We start from the raw sequence: 22,424 nt of genomic DNA, 5'->3' as shown, positions 1-22,424 counted from the left end.
TACAAGTATGATGTTTCTGTAGTCTTTTGGGGGGAAGTTAGCTGATCTAAAGTCTTACCTGGAACTTAACGTGCCAGTGGGTTGGGAACTTGTCTAGAGGGGACCAGAGCCTGTCTCTGAAAGAATCTTCTGAGGCTCCATCAACCTGAACCATTTAGTTGTCATTCTTTCTGAAATGTGGAAGAAGTTCTGTGGTGACTTGAAGGCAGCCAAAATGCAAGCGTAAGAGCACTTAAGGCAGACCTCTTAATACTGCTTCCTTTCTGAAGCCCAAAGGATACAGTTACCCTCTTCCCTTCCCCCTTTCCAAACAAGGCTTTTTTGCCAAGAACACTGCAGCCCACCAGCTGAATTGGTCTAGTAGCACTGCTGAACAGGAAAGTGTCAATGCAGAGAGGCTTGCAGTTCTTTGGCTGGCCTCTGGATAAAGTCGTTTTTACAAAACTGAGTTGGGAGACTGATGTTTTGGGGTTGGTGTTAGTTCAAAGACTACAAGGGACAGGAAGCTTCTTGGCCTGATAACTATCCTGGGCAGAGAACAGGAAAAATTCCAGAGACTGCAGTCCATGTCATCACCTACAGCTAAAAGCCTGGAATATGACCTCCAAGGAAGAAACAGATTAGTAATCTTGCTGTGTGGTAGTGAGCTTTGCTTATAGGACTGTACCTGCATGAGCACATGAGGCTGTGGTTTCAGATGATGACACCCTGGAACATCAGCTGGAAGGTTGCCCTTAGAGTGAAGACAGTGTCAGTCACAGGGGTGGGTACAAGGGATCTTTTGCAAGCCAGAAAGATCAGCAAGGGCACTACTGGGGCCTGGTGCTGGTGAGGCTGATGAACCCATCTGTTAGGGAGAAAGCTCCCCTCCCTGGCTTTTGTTAACCCTTAAGTGTTGGTTCCTTGGCCGGGGCTGGGTATTCCTTTGCACAGAGCAGCTTGAGAACAGACCACAGTCAGCATAGCACCCGCTGAAGACCAGGTCTGAGGGATCAGGCTGTTAAGAGCAACAATATAAGTACCAAAGATTAGAACTTAAACACTGGGAGCTGCTCTCTAGACAGCCTCTGGCAGTACACGCACAGACCTGGGCAGGAGGCCAGTAGGACAGCAGAGGACCTCCAGGGTCCCAGCTCTCAGTCCTCTGGGGACACTTTTTAATTAGCAGTTTTCTGTTTTTCTGTTATAAAAGTAGAACATAGTCATAATTTGGTAAACACAAAAGTAGAAGAAAGCATGAGTCATTGTCTAACCACCTGAGAAGCTGAAAACAGCTGGTTTAAGGGGAAGTGGGGACTGTAGGTGATAGGCCAAAGCCTACTGTTCCCAGTCAGCAGGGGCCCACAATTCACACTCAGAGTAATAAGGAATCTAGTCAGCTTACAGGGTGAGACTCCAGGGCAAGCCTTCTGCCACACAGCCAGTGCTAGTGCAAAGGCTATGTTCATGGAGAAAGGAGCATACCCACGGCCTGTGCACACCCGAGATTCATAGATCCAGGTGGTTCAGGGATTCACCTGGATCCCTGATCATTTAATGAGATTTCTTGAGGGGTATATGCAAGGCAGTTCCTCAAGTCTAGAACACCGAATCCTCATGCTCCCTCCAGAAAAACAGAATGTGCGCTTAGCAGCCTGGAAGACAGAATCTACAAATCAACTGGCTGCCTGGACCAAGCTGTGGTATCTGGTGTCAGTTTTAAAATAAGGCCAGATTTTTGGGGGGAAGGCTGCCTCTTCCCATGAGCTGGAGGGTACCTGCTGCCTATGATTTGATTCTCACTCATCTCTTAAAAAAAGAAGAGTGTGTGTGGCAGTGAGGTATGTATGGATAGCATAAACTTCAGGAAGGAATAAAGAAATAGTCTGGTTTGCCTCAGTGGAGGGGGGGAAAAAAGACCATAAAACAGAATTACACGTAAGCGTACATTGTTGAAAAATCCAAGTTGTAAAATTCATTACCTGCCATTATTACATCAACATAAAAAAAACAGGCATAGGCATTTTTAACAGAAAGTTTGAATGACATTCAAAAACTGAAAATAATTTTAAAAAGCCATGATTTATAAATACATAAATATCCATGCTTACTTTTACAATGATACCTACTGGAAGAATGAGACCTTTTAAAATGCCAATCTAGACAAGATTCCTTTTGATTCCAACTGCCTCTTTTCCTGCACGTTAATATCAGGAGTCTTAAAGAGAGCTGCTGTGGTCAGTGTCACATTCATCCCAGCCTCCTTTCTAAGCCTGTAGCTGATGATGAAAATGTGATGAATCTTCTCTTTTAGCTTTGATGCTGGGGAAAAAAAGAAAAGGTTATGTAGCCACGTAGTCTAGTGAATCAAATTCATAAATTAAAATACAGCAGTGATACAATATTTATATACCACCCAGATGGTAAGTAGACTCAGAAATTATTAATATTTTACTACATACAGAAAATTCAGCAAAACACTAACCATACCACCCATTTGGAAGCCAGAACCTAATTTTTTTGTCTTGTCACCTGTGATCTATAAATGTTCACAATTTAAAGTGATAACAAATACTTAAAATATAACTTTTTCCTGGCATGCTGTGCAATGAAGGGTTCTAAAAGCAGAATCACACACTTACTGTTCTAAATTAAAATCAGCTGAATCCAGGTAGTAACTCAAAACATTTCACATTGAGTCAGGAGATTTAGGAGATGTGAAGGTTATGTATTTCTGGATTTCACAGTATTAGAAACTGCAAATGCATGGCTTCAAATAGTGGCAAACTGAAGCAGATATATTCTTTCTGGGTACTCTCTAGCACCTTTGGTAAATTTAAATTTGGCTTTAGACAATTTTTAAATAGGGTGTAAAGAGATCATTTTGGCTGTCACCTTATACGTGAATGGATTTCCTTAACATTTAGCAGTAGAAGTGAATTAATCTGAAATCTTTTTAGTAATCAGAGTTTTCAAGGTATGACCTATTTTCTAGCTAAGCCTGTCACTCCAGTCTTTTTGAGAAATGAAAAAGCAAAATTCCTAAGCAAAAGCAGAATATAAGAAGTCTTTCTCGGGGCCGGCTCCGTGGCTGAGTGGGTAAGTTTGCACGCTCCGCTTTGGTGGCCCAGGGTTTTGCCAGTTCAGATCCTGGACATGGACATGGCACTGCTCATTAGGCCATGATGAGATGGCGTCTCACATACCACAATTAGAAGGACCCACAACTAAAATATACAAGTATGTACTGGGGGGACTTGGGGAGAAAAAGGGGGGGGGGACTGGCAAGAGTTGTCACCTCGGGTGCCAGTCTTAAAAAAAAGTCTTTCTCCTTTCAGAAGAGTGCAGTATCACCTGAAGAAACCATCTTTAGTCCAAAGGGGAAGAGACTCCTCTAAGCCATCTCTCAAATTTCCAATAGGATAAACCAAGACTACAGCAGCACAATGGCTGCCACTGGCTTTGGCTGCTGCAACTATGGTCTTTGACACAAGGTGTTGGCAGGCAATTCACACATTCTGGGGACCAGGCAACAAACTGGCCTGTGGGGTTAGAGAGCTTTTCTGGCCGCTTCCATTTCTAGTGATAAACGGGAAAAGAAAGTTAGCTCCACTGAGCATTTATCTTGGGTTACAAGACAAAACCTAATTTAACTAATCTGACAGGTTGGTTTTTGTTTTGTTTTAAATACTTGCCACCTTAGGATCACATCTCCTTCCAGCAAGGGAGTGGCTGCTTCGTTACCTTAGAGCTTGCCAAGACTGGACATGATGCACAAAAAAGAACCTCTTGAAATGCAGGCACACTTGTTTTTCTAACTTCTGTGTCAGAATTTAGATATAGTCACTCCATACTTTGTGGATAAAAATGTTCTTGGGAAAAAAGGACCAAGTAATTAAGTTGACAAGTTCTTTCTTTGAGCCAATAATGATAGCTTCCTGGTCAATCACTCCACTTTCTCCTTAAGACAGTGCCTTGAAAATATTAACTTCGACAGTCACAGTAATGATGCCCTTCCTGAGTGAGCTGCTGCTCCTTGTTAATTATTGTTCATTAATGGGTAAGCTGCTCAACCACAAAGGCTGCCAGTAGGTGCCTAGAGATGACTTAGAAAGTTGAGATTGTTTGCTAATATATTTGTATTTGAATCCCCCTCTTTCAAAAGAAAAATTATACACCGCAACTGTTTGACAAATACCACCTGTGAGACCAATGCTCATTTCTTTCCTCAGACCAAAAAAATGAGTTGGACAGACTGCAGAGATGTACTTGCCTCAAAACTGCAGAAGAGCCGTAAGGTATTTTTAAAATCTTACGAGTGTACGTTCCTAAGTCATGTTCACTGTCCAGTCTCGAGATACCAAACAATGCCAGGCAATTCATTTCCACTTGCTAACTGCTTTAAAAGCCAACTAGACTCTAATTTTAGAGCTAATGGTCAGTTCTGGGCAGAACTACAACAGACGTTTTCAGGTGCATGGCTCAACATCAAGGTTTCTTTTTGTCTCTGGGCTGGCAATATGGCTTAAAGTTTCCTGCCTCTGGTAATGTGAAAACCTCAGGCGAGAGAGAAGAACTGCTGCAAAGTCCCCATGGCTCTCTTTCCAGTGGGCTCTCAGAGTGGCTTCCAATGGAGAGGGGACAGCCTGCAACACCACACAAGTCTGTCATGGCACACAGATCAGATGACCTGTTCTCAGGATGGGCTTATCTAGAAGAGTCTTAACAACTGGCAAAACTCTAAGTATCTCACTTTTCAGGATCACCTGAGATTCATTTTCAGTGGCATCAAGAGTCTAAAATTAAACTGGGTTACTAAGAAAACATGTTGTATTTGAAGGAAGATGAAATATAGGTAATACAAAAGTGCTACAGAAGGGGGCTGGCCCCGTGGCCGAGTGGTTAAGTTCGCGCGCTCCGCTGCAGGCGGCCCAGTGTTTCGTTAGTTCGAATCCTGGGCGCGGACATGGCACTGCTCGTCAGACCACGCTGAGGCAGCGTCCCACATGCCACAACTAGAAGAACCCACAACGAAGAATACACAACTATGTACCGGGGGGCTTTGGGGAGAAAAATGAAAAAATAAAATCTTAAAAAAAAAAAAAAAAAGTGCTACAGAAGGAAAGGCTCCCTGCAGTCTTCTTCCAGGTAGCCAGGTGCTAATGACTAGTCTGACGATGGGGCTGTTTTCAGGGATGCCAGGGTCGTACCTGAGGACTCTTCTCTGGAGGCTGACACTGCAATGTGTGTCAAAAATAAACACCCCAGGGCAGGGACTCCCTACATTTTCGAGGTTCAAGATCCCTTTGCAATGTTTAACAGAGAGACCCTTCTCCCTCAACACACACACATACACTTCTTCACACTGGTCTATGAATGATGTTAGGGATGTCTATCAATTACAAAACCTCAGTCTCTCCTGGGGTCTGTAGCTCAAATATCATGAAGTGTTCTGATCTCTAATAGCTCAGCATGACTGGAAAGAGTACAGCTACATATGTGACAGAGAAGTATAGTAGAAAATTGATGTGAAAAACCGATCTTAGGGGGGACAGAATACCTCTCAGGAGCAAAAAGCAAGGAAACAATCTGCCAGAAAGAGGAAGCAAAGGCTTACCCTATTCCCTTCCTGGCCCCTGCCCCATGAGGTGTCAGGCAGCTGGCAACTATCTAGCCATCCCTGCCTGGGCCCCAGGAACCTCACCACTCTGGGACACTGAAGGTCTGCCCAGAGATCTTTTTTTAAGTATTACATGAGGGGATCCAGAAAGTCACAAACTCCCAATTCACACGGCTCCCTGGCTAAAAACAATAGCCCCGTTAACAGCTGATTTTAAAAACAAAATCGCCCCTTGACCACCAACCTGAAGCTTCTGATTCAATGTTCAGATTATAAAAATAAAGAATACTTTTTTTGGCCCTGTGGCCGAGTGGTTAAGTTCACACGCTCTGCTTCAGCGGCCCAGGGCTTCACCGGTTCAAATCCTGGGCACAGACATGGCACTCTCATCAAGCCATGCTGAGGTGGCGTCCCACATGCCACAACTAGAAGGACCCACAACTTAAAAAAAAAAAAAAAACACAACTTTGTACTAAGGGGCTTTGGGAGAAAAAGGAAAAATAAAATCTTTAAAACAAAAATACTTTTTTTTAGGAAAACTAACTAAACCAAGTGGGATGTGCTATTTAGGACTGAAGTACTTTCTGGGCAGCTGAACATTTGATTAGTTCCTTGATACCCACACAGAAGGGAACCTATTTATATGCCATGCCTCCCAAAACAGGACCCAACTGGGGTAAGGCACGGGCTTTACCTATGTGTCTGAAGATAGAAATGAAAGAGGCCAGCAGCCTTCTACTCTACAGGCATACCTCGGAGATACTGCGGGTTCCATTCCAGACCATCACAAGAAAGCAAGCATCGCAATAAAGTGAGGCAAGTCACACTCATGTTTTGGTTTCTCAGTGCATATAAAAGTTATGTTTACACTACACTGAAGTCTATTAAGCATGCAACAGCATCTCTAAAAATAATAGCAATGTACACACCTTAATTGAAAAATACTTTATTGCTAAAAATGCTAACCATCATCTGAGCCTTCAGTGAGTCATCTTTTTGCTGGTGGAGGGTCTTGCCTCAATGTTGATGGCTGCTGACTGATCAGCGTGGTGGTTGCTAAAGGCTGGGGTGGCTGCGGCAACTTCTTAAAATAAGACAACAGTGAAGTTTGCCATGTCAATTGACTCTTCCTTTCACAAATGATTTCTCTGTAGCATGCAATAGTTCATTTTACCCACAGTAGAACTTCTTTCATAATTGGAGTCAGTCCTCTCAAAACCCTGCTGCTGCTTTATCAACTAAGTTTATGTCATATTCTAAATTCTTTGTTGTCATTTCAACAATCTTCACAGCATCTTCACCAGGAGCAGATGCCATCTCAAGAAACCACTTTCTTTGCTCATCCCTAAGAAGCAACTCCTCATCCATTAAAGTTTTATGAGATTGCAGTAATTCAGTCACACCTTCGGGCTCCAGGCTTCTAGTTCTCTTTCTATTTCCACCACATCTGCATTTACTTCCTCCACTGAAGGCTTGAACCTCTCAAAGTCATCCATAAGGACTGGAATCAACTTCTTCCAAACTCCTGTTAATGTTGATTTTTTTTTACCTCTTTCCATGAATCATGAATGTTCCTAATGGCATCTAGCATAGTGAATCCTTTCCAGAAGGTTTTCAATTGACTTTGCCCAGATCCATCAGAGGAATCACTATCTATGGCAGCTATAGCCTTATGAAATGTATTTCTTAAATAATAAGACTTGAAAGTCAAAATTCTCAATCCATGGGCTGCTGAATGGACGCTGTGTTAGCAGACATGAAAACAACATTGATCTCGTTGTACATCTCCATGAGAGCTCTCGGGTTACCAGGTGCATTGTCAATAAGCAGTAATATTTTGAAAGGGATCTTTTTTTCTGAACTGTAGGTCTCAACAGTGGGCTTAAAATATTCAGTAAGCCATGTTGTAAACAGATGTGCTGTCATCCAGGCTTTGTTGTTCCATATATAGAGCACAGGCAGAGTAGATTTAACTAATTCTTAAGGGCTCTAGGATTTCAGAATGGTAAATGAGCACTGGCTTCAACTTAAAGTCACCAGCTGCATTAGCCCCTAACAAGAGAGTCTGTCTTTTGAAGCTTGGAAGCCAGGCAGTGACTTCTCTTCTTTAGCTATTAAAGTCCTAGAAAGCATCTTCTTCCAATGAAAGGCTGGTTTGTCTACACTGAAAATCTGCTGTTTAGTGTAGCTGCCTGCATGAATTATCTTAGCTAGATCTTCTGGATAACTTGCTGCAGCTTCTACACGAGCACTTGCTGCTTCCCACTGCACCTTTATGTTATGGAGATGGCTGCTTTCCTTAAACCTCATGAACCAACCTCTGCTAGCTTCAAACTTTTCTTCTGCAGATTCCTCACCTCTCTCAGCCTTCACAGAATTGAAGAGAGTGAGGGCCTTGCTCCGGATTAAGCTTTGGCCTAAGGGAATGTTGTAGGTGGTCTGATCTTCCGTCCAGACCACTAAAACTTTCTCCACACCAGCAATAAGGCTGTTTTGCTTTCTCATCATTTGTGTGTTCACTGGAATAGCACTTTTAAATTGCTTCCAGAACTTTTCCTTTGCATTCACAACTTGGCTAGCTTTTGTAAGAGACCTAGCTTTCAGCCTGTCTCAGCTTTTGACCTGCCTTCCTCACTAAGCTTAATCATTTCTAGCTTCTGATTTAAAGAGCAACTCTTCCTTTCACTTCAGCACCTAGAGGTCATTGTAGGGTTATTAACTGGCCTAATTTCAATATGATTGTGTCTCAGGGAATAGGGAGGCTCCAGGAGAGGGAGAGAAACGCGGAACGGCTGGTCAGTGGAGCAGTCAGAACATAAACAGCATTTATCACTTAAGTTCACCATCCTATATAGGTACAGTTTGTGGCGCTCCAAAACAATCACAATAGTAACATCAAAGATCACTGATCACAGACCACCATAACAAATATAATAATGAAAAAGTTTGAAATGTTGCGAGAATTACCAAAATGTGACACCCAGAGATGATGTAAGCAAATGCTGTTGGAAAAATGGCGCCAATAGATTTGCTCAATGCAGGTTACCACAAACCTTCAATTTGTAGAAAACACTATCTGCCAAGCGCAATAAAGGGAAGTGCAATAAAACAAGGTGTGCCTAGATTGCTTTGGTCAATTTTGTACGTATTTTCCGAGCAGCTTCTCTGGGGTATGCCTATACTAGGTTTTGAGTTAGAGGGACTAAAACTTTAGGCACCATCTCTTCCCTCAAGAAGTTTACAATCTGCTCTAAAAGAGGCCTGAGTAAAGTGCCGAAGAAATAAACTTTGGGAGATAAGGGAGCAATTAATTGCACTGCCTGAAGAGACCCGGGCAAATGAGAAAAAGCATGTCTTGGGCGATTCTGAAAAGCAGCTGGAATGCCCAACCTCACCTTCTGAGTCTCTTTCTGCCACACTCTCCATGGCACCAGCCCCAAGATCCAGATACAAGACTCTACTGGCAATAGCTCACTGTGTAAAAAGTCCACACCTCAGATCAGACTAAGCCCTGCAGAATAGAGAACAGCTATGATATGTGGACATTACTCCATCTACATTTCCATCAACAAGTTGGAAGGGCCAAACAAGTCTGGTAAGGATGAGTTAAAGTTACCAACAAGATTTTTTAATAAGTGAGAAACTGTAGCACTGTAGCCAACATTTTCTTAAAAATCAAGCAAAAGGCTCAAAACAGAATGTTCCTAGAGCAACTGAAGAGGTTGAGTATAATTATGTGTTACTCCAACAACGCATAATTTATCATACTGAGTTGTTATCTAGTCATGAAAAGGCTTATACCAATTACAGAAATAAAAGTGAAAGGGCTTAGATCTTTGGGGTAGTAAACAAGAGCATTCAGAAAACAATATACGTGTACTCTAATACCTCATCATAAAGGCATGGGCCATTAACTCTATAACATTTCACATGCATTTGGAAATCTTATTTACCTTTTTCATTAATTCACTTCTGGTAGTAAACTGTGGCAGGTCTTCCACTTCAATTCCATCAGCCATTTCCATCACCTTGTCTAAAAGGTCTTTGTTGTAACTGCATAACAAAAAGTAGTAAGATAAAAACCTGGGAAGAATTGTCACTGCGGGCTAATAAACTGCACGTAGCCAGACTGTAAACTCAACTCTCAGAGGACTGATTTGATACTACAGGGGAAACCGGTCCATGTGCACTAGCAGGTCAGGAAACAGTTCTTCCTGCTTGTGGATGCACAGGTGGTTCTAGGAATGCCAATAGAGCAGGTGTTTCAAGATTTACAAAACAAAAAAAATACATTGACAAAAATAGAGGCACTGTACATCTGGCAGTATATATTCATGGATCAAAACATTTTTACTTTTTTTATGGGGCCAAGTGGTTAAGTTCACACGCTCCACTTCGATGGCCTGGGGTTCCCTGGTTCGGATCCCAGGCGTGGACCTATGCACCGCTCATCAGGCCATACTGAGGTGGCATCCCACATAGAACTAGAAGAATCTACAACTAGGATATACACCTATGTACTGAGGGGCTTTGAGGAGGAAAAAAAAAAAAAGAGGAAGATTGGCAACAGATGTCAGCTCAGGGACAATCTTCCTCACCAAAAAAAGTTTATTTTTTAAACACATGGAATGTTAGTCTAATTAAAATAACGTTATTTGTTCACTTGTCCAATTTTCTGACATTTGCCTAATCTTGGATCCTGTTAACCAGGATTTGCCAGGGGCACCTGGAAGGCAGAGAAAAGAGATGGATACTTCTGGCACTGTTTCCCCAAATCCTGTTCTAATAACCCCCAACACCTGGAAGCAAAACCAGGTGCCTTAGGGCTGGAGGGGCCATATGACCAAAGTCAGACAGCCATAAGGGGCACAGAAACCAGGACTCAAGCTCAGTCATCTTATTATCCTAACAAAATTTCAGGAAATGCTAAAATAAAAGGATGTGGAAGCCTCAAGATTTGCCACCTTCTTCATGGTGGCGTATGGGGATGCCTTATCAAGCACTTCAAATACAGTCCCTTGAAGGCATCCCTTATTTCATAAAAAGAAAGGCAGAGAAGTAAAGGCTGGCTCTTGCTCAGGGTCCACAGACTGGGGCGTGGGAAGAAAAAGCCAAGGGCACAGATTACATCCTGTGGTAGATGGTAAAATCTACCAATCCTGCCAGAAGCTGCATGGCCCTACATGAATCACTTCCCCTCTCTCAGTTCTTCACGTGTAAACTAGGGAATCTCAGTTTCTGTCTCTGCACGTTGTTACCACGTGGGCGAAAGGAGCTATCGGACTGAAAGGTGATGGTCTGAGCTAATAATAATACTACAAATAACAGTGGCAACTATAGTGCCCACGGTGTACTGAGCTCTTGCTACATGGCTGCCTGTGCTAAGTGCTTTTCACCCTTTAATACTGTAGTCATCACAACTCATTTTCCAAATGAGGAAACTGAGGCTCTGAGAGATTAAATATCTTTCCAAGAGGCTGGCTAGGGCGGGAATCGGCCGTGGGCCTGGCCAGCGCGGTTGGGGGCGGGGTCAGCCCTGGGCAGGAGCTGCGGATCGTAAGGCAGGGGACAGGGTCAGCCAGCCGGCAGGGGTCCGCACCTGCAACCCAGGAAGAGGTGGTTGGCCCAGACCATGGAGAGGGACAGCAGCTGGTCCAGGCGGCCGCCGCCATCGGGCGGGTCGCGGTAGTCAGGCAGGTGGCGCAGAATGAATTCCATGCGGGCCTTCCATTGCTTCTCGCTCTCCGAGTAGGAGCGGAACTGCTCCGCAAAGTCGGTCGCCCGCCGCACTCCCGAAACCAGCTCCTCCACCGCGGCGGCCGCCTCGCCACCTACCATAGCGCCCTCAGCCGCCGAGGGCCGCACCTGCCCGCCGCCTTCCCGACTCGCACTGCGCCATCTCCCGGCGGCTAGAGGGGCGCGGGCGGCGCGCGACTGCTCCGGAAGACCGGCCTGGAGCGCCCTCGCCTGGAGCGGCGGCCCAGCCCAACCCGCCCTCACGAACCTCCGCAGCGGACGGCGTCTGGCTTGGGTCTACCCAGGGGCCGCAGGGGCGGTTCTCGGTCGACCCCGCGGGAAACCGGTAGGGAAACTGAGGCCCGCAAGCACCGAGTCGGGGCGTCCCTCTCCATTCGGCAGCTGGATGCCAGCCAGAGCTGTGCTGTGTCCTTGCCCGGACCCCCCGGACCCCCAGCCTGCAAACGGATGCCCTCAGTTCTGAGCACCTTACACGTGTAGCTGCTCCGAGTGCATCTTTGATTCCCAGAGGTCTCGACACCCGGCTCAGGTTGTGGCCCGCCCTCCTCGAGCGAGTCATCTATCCAATTGAATACTTGCCAGGCCCTTTGCTAGGTGCTGGGGATGCAATGAGAGCAAACTCAGAGCCCTGCTCTAATGAACTTTACCGTCTACTGGGGGAGACAGAAGTTAGTGAAATAATTGCTCAAATGAAAAATTTCAGCGTTGACGAATTTTAATAAAGAGAGGTCTGGAGTGCTAGGAGCATGAATAACCAAGAGACCTGATCCAGACTTGGGGTCAGGAAAATGACGCTGGAGAGCTGAGGGATGAACAGGAGTTAACTACCTAAAGAGGCGTAGGCCATGGGCAGGAGAGAGCTTGGCTTGGAAAGAGAGCTGAAAGATGTGTGTGACAAGAGTCCTAGAGTGGAGGACAGTGGAGGAGATGAGGCTGCAAAGATCAGCAAGGAGAGTAGGCCATGGTAGGGATTGTGGTCTAGATCATAAGAGGAATGGGGAGCCACTGAAGGATTGTAACCAGAGCAGTGACACTTGTGTTTCCAAAAGATACTGGAAGGAGCCAGAGTAGATGTGTCCAGAGGAGTTGAGCAGGTGAGCTGGCATGACTCTGCTGTCTGTTCTAGGGTTGGGTAGCAGACCCACTGAGAGGCAGAAGAGCTTCTCTATAAGTGGTGAATTTCCTATCCCTGGAAGCATTCAAGTACAGTAACTGGAAAGTCACTTGAGCTTCCATCAGCCTTGAGAGATTACTGACCCAATAGGTTTCCCATTCGTCCTCCATCAGATGTGGGGTGGAGTACAGAGCTGGGCCTAGAATCCAAATCCAGGGCTCCAGTGTAGGTCCTGTACTGTGAGTGGGATCCATGGGGAGAGCCAAGTATGTGCTGTCTGCTGCTTCTACAGCTTCTGATGGAAGGTCAGGGCTGCCAGCAGGCAGAAACCCCATACAGAATGGAAATACCAGGCAGACTTTTGAGTAAACTGTGCCTGCAGACCCAGCACCAGGCTCAGTGACATCCAATTATGGTTAACAATAGGGAGGCATACTTCTGTCACCCTGGTGAGCAAGGAGAATGTGAACAGGGCTGTGAGACCAAAGACAGATTCAGCTTCTCCACAGCAATCAGGATTAGGTGCCCAGAGCTGGGGCTCCCAAAACTGAGTGCAGATCATATCTCCTGAGGGGCTTGTTAACAGAGCAGATTCCCAGGCCCATCAGTGGATGCTTAGAATCAGGGCTCCAGGTAATTGATTCTACCTGAGGCTGACCAAACATTGAAAAATATTGATGAAGGTTCTCTGAACCAAATTCTTGGTCACCTGATTATATGGTGGAGAGTCTGGCCCAGAAGTAGGAACCTGGACTTTGTGACCAGCAGCTGCAGCTACACAGCTAACTCTGCCACTGGGGTGTGAAAAAGCTAAGGGTCATGCAGCAACTAGCCTATTTAGTCATCTTTGATAATGATGGGACATATGCATATATGTACCTACATACAAAGGTCTTCAGACTTACAAGCAGGTTATAAAAACCTGAAAGTGCACAAACAAGTATTCCTGTTTTACAATATGATGTTGCTAACATTATACTTTCAAAAGTACAGAAGTAGTCTAAAAATGTTAGTATTAACATTTTACAGGATCTTGAGGTAAGTCCAGTTACTGCCCAGTTTATTGTTTCTAACTTGTTTTTATAATTCAGGTCTTCTTAGAGTAGAGTACTTACTTATATAGACAAGGATCATTTCTCCTACCTCATCTTTTTTTTAAACATCTTTATTGAGATATAATTCACATACCATAAAATTCACCCATTTAAAGTATATAATTCGGGGCCGGCCCAGTGGCACAGCAGTTAAGTGCGCACATCCCACTTTGGCGGCCCAGGGTTTGCCGGTTCGGATCCTGGGTATGGACTTGGCACCACTTGGCACGCTATGCGTGGTAGCATCCCACTTGCAAAGTAGAGGAAGCTGGGCATGGATGTTAGCTCAGGGCCAGTCTTCCTCAGCAAAAAGAGGAGGATTGGTGGCAGATGTTAGCTCAGGGCTAATCTTACTCAAAAAAAAAAAATACACAACAAAAAACCCATAAAGTATATAATTCGATGGTTTTGGTATATTCACAGATTTGTGCAACCATCAACACAAATTAAATATAGAACATTTTTGTCGCCAGAAAAAGAAACCCCGTACCCATTAGCAATTGTTCCCCATCCCCTCCAACCCCTAGCAACAACTAATCTACTTTTTATCTCTATGAATTTCCTCTTTTGGACATTTAACATAAATGGAATTGTACAATATGTGGTCTTTTGTGACTAACTCACTTATATAAAGTTTTCAGGGTTCATCCCTATAGTAGCATGTGTCAGTACTTCACTCCTTTTTACCTTGAATAGCATGCCATTGTATGGATATACCTCATTTTGTTACCCATTCATCAGTTGCTGGATATTTGGGTTGTCTCTACCTTTTGGCTATTATGAATAATGCTGCTCTGAACATTCACGTACAAGTTTTTGTGTGGACATACATTTTCAGTTTTCTTGGGTATATAGTGGATTGCTGGGTCTATGTTTAACTTTTTGAAGAACTGACGATTATCTTCCACAGTGTCTGCATTCTGCATTCCCATCAGCAATGTATGAGTGTTCCAATTTCTCCACATCCTTGCCAACACTTATTATTTTCCCTTTTCTTCATTATAGCCATCTTAGTAGGCATAAAGTTGTATCTCACTGTGGTTTTGTTTTGTATTTTCGTAAGGCCTAATGATGCCGAGCATCTTTCAAGTGCTTAGTGGCCATTTGTATATCTTCTTTGAAGAAATGTCTATTCAGATTCTTTACCCTTTTTAAAAAAAATAAGCTTCATTTTTTAGAGCAGTTTTAGGTTGACAGCAAAATTGAGCAGAAAGTACAGAGTTTCCATTTACCACCCCCCACACACATACACAGCCTCCTGCACTATCAATATCTCACACTAGAGTGGTACATTTGTTACACTGACACATCATTATCATCCAAAGTTCATAGTTTACCTTATAGTTCACTCTTGGTGTTGCACAGTCTATGGATTTTTGACAAATGTAAGACGTATACTCACCATTAGAGTAACATACAGTATAGTTTTACTGCCCTAAAAATCATAATAGTGTGTTTTGAAGAGCAAAAGTTTGTAATTTTGATGAAATCCAATTAATTTTTTCTTTTGTGAGTGATGCTTTTTGGTCCTATCTTAGAAATCTTTGTCTAACCCAATGACATAAAGATTTTCTGTTTTCTTCTGGAAGTTTTATAGTTTTAGGTTTTACATTTAGGTCTATGATTCATGTCAAGTTAATTTTTGTATATGATGCAAAGTATGGATTGTCAAGAGTGATAAAGGATATAAGATTTTACTGTACTTGCAGGCTAACAAGTTACCCTGCCACAGTTTCAATGCATGCTGGCAAAAGACAGAAGACTCCTGAGACGAAACAGAGAACCTCATGACTCACAGCACAGCAAGCAGCAGGAGCCTCAGGTTTGCATTGGTTTCCCTTGTCCCTGAGTCCCACAGGAGCTATGCCAAAGGGCCCAGGAGGATGAAGCATAAACAGGTCCACACAGTGGGTTTGTATCACAGCTGAGGAGCCCCAAGCTTAGGGAACATTAATCTTTTATAAAGGACTGCAAGCAAACCTGCCCAACCTTTGCCCCAGAGCAATACATTATCTTTTTTATCTGGACAGTAAACAAATTTGTCTTTTGCGCTGAAGGTAGACATGATCTCTAGGCTATTACTTGGGCAAACATCCTTGAAAAGACAGTCTGGAACAAAAGGGCTGTTAGTGTTGAACTCGTAAGATACATGAGGGACCAGTGGAGAACTGTCTCCCAACATAGGATGAGATTCCTTTTTGCATATGGTTGTCTAATTGGTCCAGTACAATTTGTTGAAAAGACTATCCTTTTTCCATTGAGTCACCTTGATACCTTTGTCAAAAATCAATTGACCATATTCGTGTGAGTCTATTTCTGGACTCTCTATTCTGTTCCATTGATCTATGTCATCTTTTTACCAATGCTCTACTGTCTTGATCACTGTAGCTCAGGAGTTAGCAAACTTTTTCTGTAAAGGGTGGGCTACCTATAATTCCTGTCGCATCCTTTTCTTTGTTTCTTTTCTCAACCTTTTAAAAATGTAAAAAGCATTTTTAGCTTGTGGGCCTTACAAAAACAGGCTACAGGCTTGATTTGCCCCTGGGGCCATAGTTTACCAGCCCCTGCTGTAGCATTAGAGTAAGTCTTAAGATCAGATCATTTGAGTCCTCCAACTGTTCTTTCACAAAATTGTTTTGGCTACTTGTAGTCTATTGCTTTTCAATGCAAATTTTAGCATTAATGTGTCAATTTATAGAAAAACAGGCTGCTTGGATTTTAATTGAGATTGTTTTGAATCTTTAGATCAATTGGAAGAGAATTAATATGTTAACAATATCCAATCTTCCAATCCATAAACATGGTATATCTCTCCGTTTGTTTAGTTCTTATTGTTGTGGTATATTTTAAAATCCAGGGAAACAATTGATACACGTATTTACCGCTTTATTTGTTCTTCATTCCTTCTCTGTTTCTTACCTTCCATCTGTTTTATTTTTCTTCTACCTGAAAAATTTGTTAGCGTTTCCTTTGGTACTGGTCTGCTGGTGGCAAGCTCACTTTTTGTCACTTTGAAAAGACTTTATTTTGCCTTCCGTATTCATTGCATGGCTGCGTAAAAAAATTATTGCAAAACTTGGTGACTTAAACAATAAACATTTATTATCTTACAGTTTCTGTGAATTAGGAATTCAGGGATGACTTGGCTGGGTGGTTCTGGCTCAGGGTCTCTCATGAGCTATCGGCACCTCTGTTGGCTGGTGCTTCATTACGTGAAGGCTGCGTAGGGCTAGAGGAGCCGCCCCCAAGATGGCTCATTCGCGTGGCTGTCTGCCGCAGGTCTCAGTTTCTCACCACATGGACCGCTCCACGGGGCTGCTTCAGTGTCCTCACATGACAGCAGCCTTCCTTCAGAGTAAGTGAACCAAGAAAGAGCAAGGCAGAAGCCACAATGTCTTTTATGATATGGACTCATAAGTCACATGCCATCATTTCCGACGTACTCTGTTCGTTAGAAGTCTCTAAGACCAGTACACATTCAAGGGCAAGAGAATTAGGCTCCACCTTTTGAATGGACTGTCAAAGAATTTGTGAATGTTATTTTAAACCACCACACTTTCTTTTCTTTTTTTTTTTCTTTTCTCTTCTCTTCTTTTTTCCTTTTCTTCTCCTTTTTTCCTCTTCCTCCTCCTCCTAAGATTATCTTCTAGAACATTCCTCACAAATTCTTTTGATCATGGGCCTGAAAACCTTAAGAGAAATTCCAGAAGATACTCTAGAATCTAGAATATTTCCTTTCAATTCTTTTACCGCTAATTTATTTCTCATGTCTACGTTGAATTGGTTACTAAGTCTAACATATCCTAAATATTAGTGTCTCTAGTATTTCTCTTTTAAGTAAACTGTTGCTTTTCTGCTGAAAAAAAATCATTTTTCCATTTTGGGGGAGTATCCATTGATTCCCATTTTACTCAATGTCTTGTTTTTCATCAAGAATAAGTATTTAATTTTATCAAATGAATTTTCAACATTTATAAAGATAATCATATGATTTTCTATTTAGAACTATTATTATGATGATTTATATTAGCAGATTTTCTAATATTGAACCTTATTTCTACTCCTAGAATAAACTCCATTTGGTCACAATATGTTATTCTTTCAGTGTGCTTTTGGATTCTGTTTGCTAAAATTTTATTTAGGATTTTTGCATAGATGCTTATACATGATATTGACCTATTTTTTTCTTTATTCTTGCAGTCATTTTTTTTTTTTGCATCAATGTCCTGATATTTGCTTTATGAAAAGAATTTGTAAGTTTTTCTTCTTTTTCTAGGCTATGAAACATTTTAAAAATCACTGGAATCATCTGTTCTTTAAAGGTTAGTAGATTTATAGAAGTCCCCTGTAAAACAATGGGCCTGGTGTTTCTTGTTTTTTGGGGGAGGAAGGGATAAGAATTTGACAAATTTTTTTGACAAAATTATTTATTAAAATTATTATTCATGGGGCCGGTCCTGTGGTCAAGTGGTTAAGTTCACATGCTCTGCTTCGGTGGCCCAGGGTTTCACTGGTTCGGATCCTGGGCACGGACATGGCACCACTTGTCAGGCCATGTGTCCCACATGCCGTGACTAGAAGGACCCACAACTAAAAATACACAACTATGTACTGGGGGGCTTTGGGGAGAAAAAAGGAAAAATTAAAAAAATAAAAAGTATTAAAAAATATTATTTGTTATAATTTATATGTCATATCTGTATATATTCTATTTATGTATAATATTATTTAATTAAAATTATTTTGACAAATTGTTTTATGCAAATTCATCTATTTTTGTTTCTTGGTAAAATTGTACATTTCATATGGGTTTTCAATTTTATTTGCATAAAATTATATAAGATATTCTCTTATGGTTTTTTTGTTTTGCTTTGTTATATTTTTTACCTCTAATGTTTGTGTGACTATTTGCCACTTGTAATTTCTTATTTTCAGTATTTGCACATTTCTTCTCCTTTGTGATTAACTTTGTTTGTGGATTATCTAATTTATTGAATTTTTTTCTAAGAACAAGCTGATTTATTTATAAGTTCTCTATTTTTATTAACTGGTTAATTTCTGTATTTATCTTTATTAATTTTTCCTTTTGCTTTCCTTTGGTTTATTTTTAAATTCTCTTTCTCGCTTTTTGAGCCAGCTGTTTAGTTCATTTATTTTTCTTTCATTTATGTGGCCATAATTTTTTAAGACTATGAATTTTCCATTAAGTACTACTTTAGCTGTACTTGGAGATCCTTCTATATAGTATGTTCATTAGTATTGTTTTCTAGAAATTCTGCAGTTCTGAATTTGTGTTTTTGCTTTGATTATGGAGTTATTTAATATAGACCCCAAATACACACCCAAATAGAAGGGCACTTTTTCTGTATTCTGAATATGTTATAAAGGTCAATGATAATTGTGTTGTTATTGTACAATGCTATCTATTTATTTTTACTGTGGGAATTTAATGAGGTTTGGTTAGTGGCCTGACATATAACCTTATGTGTGTGTGTGTGCACATGCACATTTGTGTACAAATATTCCAGATCACTTGCAAAGAAAGTATATTCTCTATTCTCAGGGAACAATATTTGATGCATATCAATAACATCTGCCTTTTTGATTATGTTGTTTGAGCTTCTAGATACTGTTTTAATTTTGACCACTTGATCTGTTTTGGATTGGGAAAGGAGAATCAAAGTCTCCTATTATTTGTCTTTGTCTAAATCTCCTTACATCTTTATATTTTCTATTATATGAAGATCCCTACTGTATTATTTGGTTCATAGATATTCATAACTTAAATTTTCATGGTGAATTGTAGCTTTTAGCATTAAAAAGTACTTCTCTTTATCTGTTTAAAGCTTTTTGTCCTGATTTCTATGTTGTCAGATATTCAGATTTTTAGTGTTTGTATTTTCTGGTATGTGTTTCTTTGCCCATCCTTTCGTCAACCTTTCTGAATCATTTTGTTTTAGATCTATACAGCCTAGGTTTGGATTGGACTTTGTGATCTATTTTAAAAGCCATTTTAAAAATAAATGAGTTAAACCCATTTATATTTATTGAGATTACAGATATATTTGGTCACAATTTTCTCTCATTTTTTGTGTTGTGTTTTCAATATGTATTTTTGTATTTGTCCTTTTTCTTAATGTACTTTTGATATTTAGGAGGTTTATATTTTCGCTCTATAAGTTACCTTTGTAAAATACCTTTGATCCATTCTCTTTGGGGACTGTGTCTTTTGGTTCCTACTATGAGCAGCAATAAAATTATCTCGTAATCTCATCCTCTCTCCCTCACCCCTCCTCCATTATCCAGTCAAAAGAATATCAATCTCAGTGTTTGTGTTAAATGTGCCTAAGCTTCTACTTGATTTGGAAACTTTAAATACTATCCTTTGACTCAATTACTTTGAGGCACTCAGTGAGCTTTTTTTATTTCTATCTTCTCTCTCTCTTCTTCAGTTTTTTACTAGTGAGAAAATTCTACAGTATAAGGGATGTAACATCTGCATTCCAATCTGTCACTCTAATGTCTATATTCGTTTTACTCTTATTTCTACAGTTAAATGCATTCAGTGCTCAGGGAAGGCCCTTTTACCCTGATTTCCTCAGGTTTGCTCAGTGGTGCTGAGACAGTTGGTACTGTTCCATGGTTCTTATAAATTCCTCAGAAAGGGTTCATGACAATAACATTCCTTGATTTCTTACAGATTTTTAAATGTTTGTTTTGTCAACCTTAAAAAACAGAGACTAGTTTAAGAGGCAAAGCGTTTATCTGAGATCAAAGAGTTGCAATTCGAGAAAGTACAGATTCAGGTAGAAACCCAAATAGTGTCCTGATTACAGGGTGAAAGCAAAGAGTTTTTATAAGAAAAGGAAAGGGATAATTGCATGAGTTGGAAGAGGAAGAAAAAAGAGTTTTTCTATTGGTGTTAACAGGCTAGGCTACTCTTGGTTATACATTGATCAGCTATTGATTCTATCTTCAGAAAGTCTACAATCATCAGTCTTTGTGATGAGGAGGTCTGTTTTCCTGCTGACTTCTCAAACAATTGCTTGTAAAACAATTGCCATTTTGGCCCAGTCCAAAGGTTTGGTCCAGTCCAAGGTTTAAGGCACAAAACAAGCAAGCCAGTTCCCCTGGAATGGCTGCTCCAGCTCTTTTAAAATGGTTCCTTGGGGCCGGCCCGGTGGTGCAGTGGTTAAGTGCGCACATTCTGCTTCTCAGTGGCCCGGGGTTCGCTGGTTTGGATTCCAGGTGCGGACATGGCACCACTTGGCATGCCATGCTGTGGAGGCGCCCCACATATAAAGTAGAGAAAGATGGGCATGGATGTTAGCTCAGGGCCAGTCTTCCTCAACAAAAATTGGAGGATTGGCAGCAGTTAGCTCAGGGCTAATCTTCCTCAAAAAAAAAGAAAAAAAGATGAAAAAAATGGCTCCACTTAAGTCAGTTTTCACGGTCTATAGGTCTTGACAGTTAGTTTGGCTGGATGGAATTCTTGGCCCATACTTTTCTTCCTTTGAGTGTCTTGTAGGTGTTGCTCCCCTGTTTGGGTAGAGATTGCTGCCCTGGGGAAGCGGTGGAGAGGTGGGACCAGGGGAGCGTTCTCTGTGGCCACAGAGACGGACCTCAAACATGACCCTTCTGAGAAGTCATCTCTTCTCTGGATTTCAGAGCTTGCTTGAGGAGAGCTTCTCTGTCCATCTCTGTTTCCCAGATCTCTTTACAGCCTTTTACTAAGAAAATGTACTCACTTTTGGAAGTTTTTATTTTTTTTCAGTGCTTTCCAAGACTTTCCATTGTCCTCAGCAATCTTGCTTTGTTCTCATAGTCGCCTTTCAGAGTAGGATCCCCTCTGGAAGGGAACACTTGCTAGAGATTTCTGAATCTATTCCCACCTCACTCAAAGTTTTTCACCAGGTTTCCTGCTCTCTTTCACCTTTGGCAGCTCTTGACAACACTTTGGAGGGTACGTTTTTCTCCTGTTTCACCAAATATGCAGTTGGCAGGTTTGTTGTTGTCTTTGTTGAGTGTGAGACAATTCAGAATTAAACCGCTGCCATGTGTTCCTTCTGAAAAGGAACATTCTCCTACTTTTAAATTATAATAAAAAATTTTAATCAATGCCACTATGACTTATCCTTTCAACTAAACTTCCATGAACATCCAGGTTTTTTTCCCTTCTGATAAACTCCTAGAAGTAGAATTCCTGGTTCAAAAGAGCATGGCCACTTTTAAAGCTTTTACTGTGTTTTGCCAAAGTACCCCCTGGAAAGTTTGTACCTAAGTTTCCATACCTACTAACTGCAGGCTTCCTCTTTATTTTTTATTTATTTATTTGTGAGGAAGAGTGGCCCTGAGCTAACATCTGTGCCCATCTTCCTCTATTTTGTGTGTGTGGGTTGCCACCACAGCATGGCTTGATGAGTAGTGTAGGTCTGCACCTGGGATCTGAACATATGAACCCAGCCTGCCAAAGTGGATTGTAGGGAAGGAAGACATTTCCTCTACCCTCTCTGGGTTCGTCTGGCCAGAGAACAAATTAAATTCACATGAGACAGAATAGCAGGAAAAAATTAAACAAAGCTTTATAACACGTATACATGGGAGAGGTCAGGCAAGCTAAGCAACTCGCCAAAATGGCTGAAGCCACCACCTTAAATATCATATCCAGCTAACGACAAAGGAGGATGTTGGGGGTGGGGGAGTCAGTTACAGGAGGTTACCAGAAACAGGAATGAGATCATTATGCAGATTTAAGTCCTTGCCTTTGGTATTGATTAAGAGTTTCTAGAGATAAAGTCATCCCCATTCTTCCTGGTACAGAGAGGGAGATAACTTTACAGATGGAGATTTCCTTTACAAT

At 41.6% G+C, this 22,424-nt stretch overlaps 1 protein-coding gene and 2 long non-coding RNA genes across 6 annotated transcripts in view; 2 read left to right on the top strand and 1 right to left on the bottom strand.

Annotated features, from left to right (window-relative positions):
- Positions 1-1,928: 1,928 nt before the first annotated feature.
- On the bottom strand, positions 1,929-11,966 carry CDKN2AIPNL (CDKN2A interacting protein N-terminal like). Its single transcript, XM_008510080.2, has 3 exons — positions 11,199-11,966; positions 9,553-9,652; positions 1,929-2,301 (listed from the first exon to the last, which is right to left on the bottom strand). Exons 1-3 carry the CDS (start codon positions 11,435-11,437, stop codon positions 2,290-2,292), a joined length of 351 nt encoding a protein of 116 aa, XP_008508302.1. The 5' UTR covers positions 11,438-11,966; the 3' UTR covers positions 1,929-2,289.
- LOC139075323 (uncharacterized) lies at positions 3,167-8,723 on the top strand. Its single transcript, XR_011525603.1, has 3 exons — positions 3,167-4,277; positions 6,264-6,415; positions 6,892-8,723. It is a non-coding gene; the product is annotated as an uncharacterized lncRNA (long non-coding RNA).
- The window catches only part of LOC139075317 (uncharacterized), a 35,581-nt gene continuing 24,701 nt past the window's right edge, over positions 11,545-22,424 (top strand). For 3 of the 4 annotated variants that reach the window (XR_011525596.1, XR_011525597.1, XR_011525595.1), the window contains exons 1-3: positions 11,545-11,681; positions 15,274-15,386; positions 17,841-17,886. This is a non-coding gene — a long non-coding RNA (uncharacterized lncRNA). Of the gene's footprint in view, positions 11,682-15,273; positions 15,387-17,840; positions 18,316-22,424 lie in introns of those variants that run through there. The other variant, XR_011525594.1, reaches the window with a different exon arrangement.

Source organism: Equus przewalskii, chromosome 13 (assembly GCF_037783145.1).
Source record: "Equus przewalskii isolate Varuska chromosome 13, EquPr2, whole genome shotgun sequence".
Taxonomy (NCBI): domain Eukaryota; kingdom Metazoa; phylum Chordata; class Mammalia; order Perissodactyla; family Equidae; genus Equus; species Equus przewalskii.
Note: the sequence above shows the minus strand (reverse complement) of the source record. Positions and strands in the feature narration are given on the sequence as shown.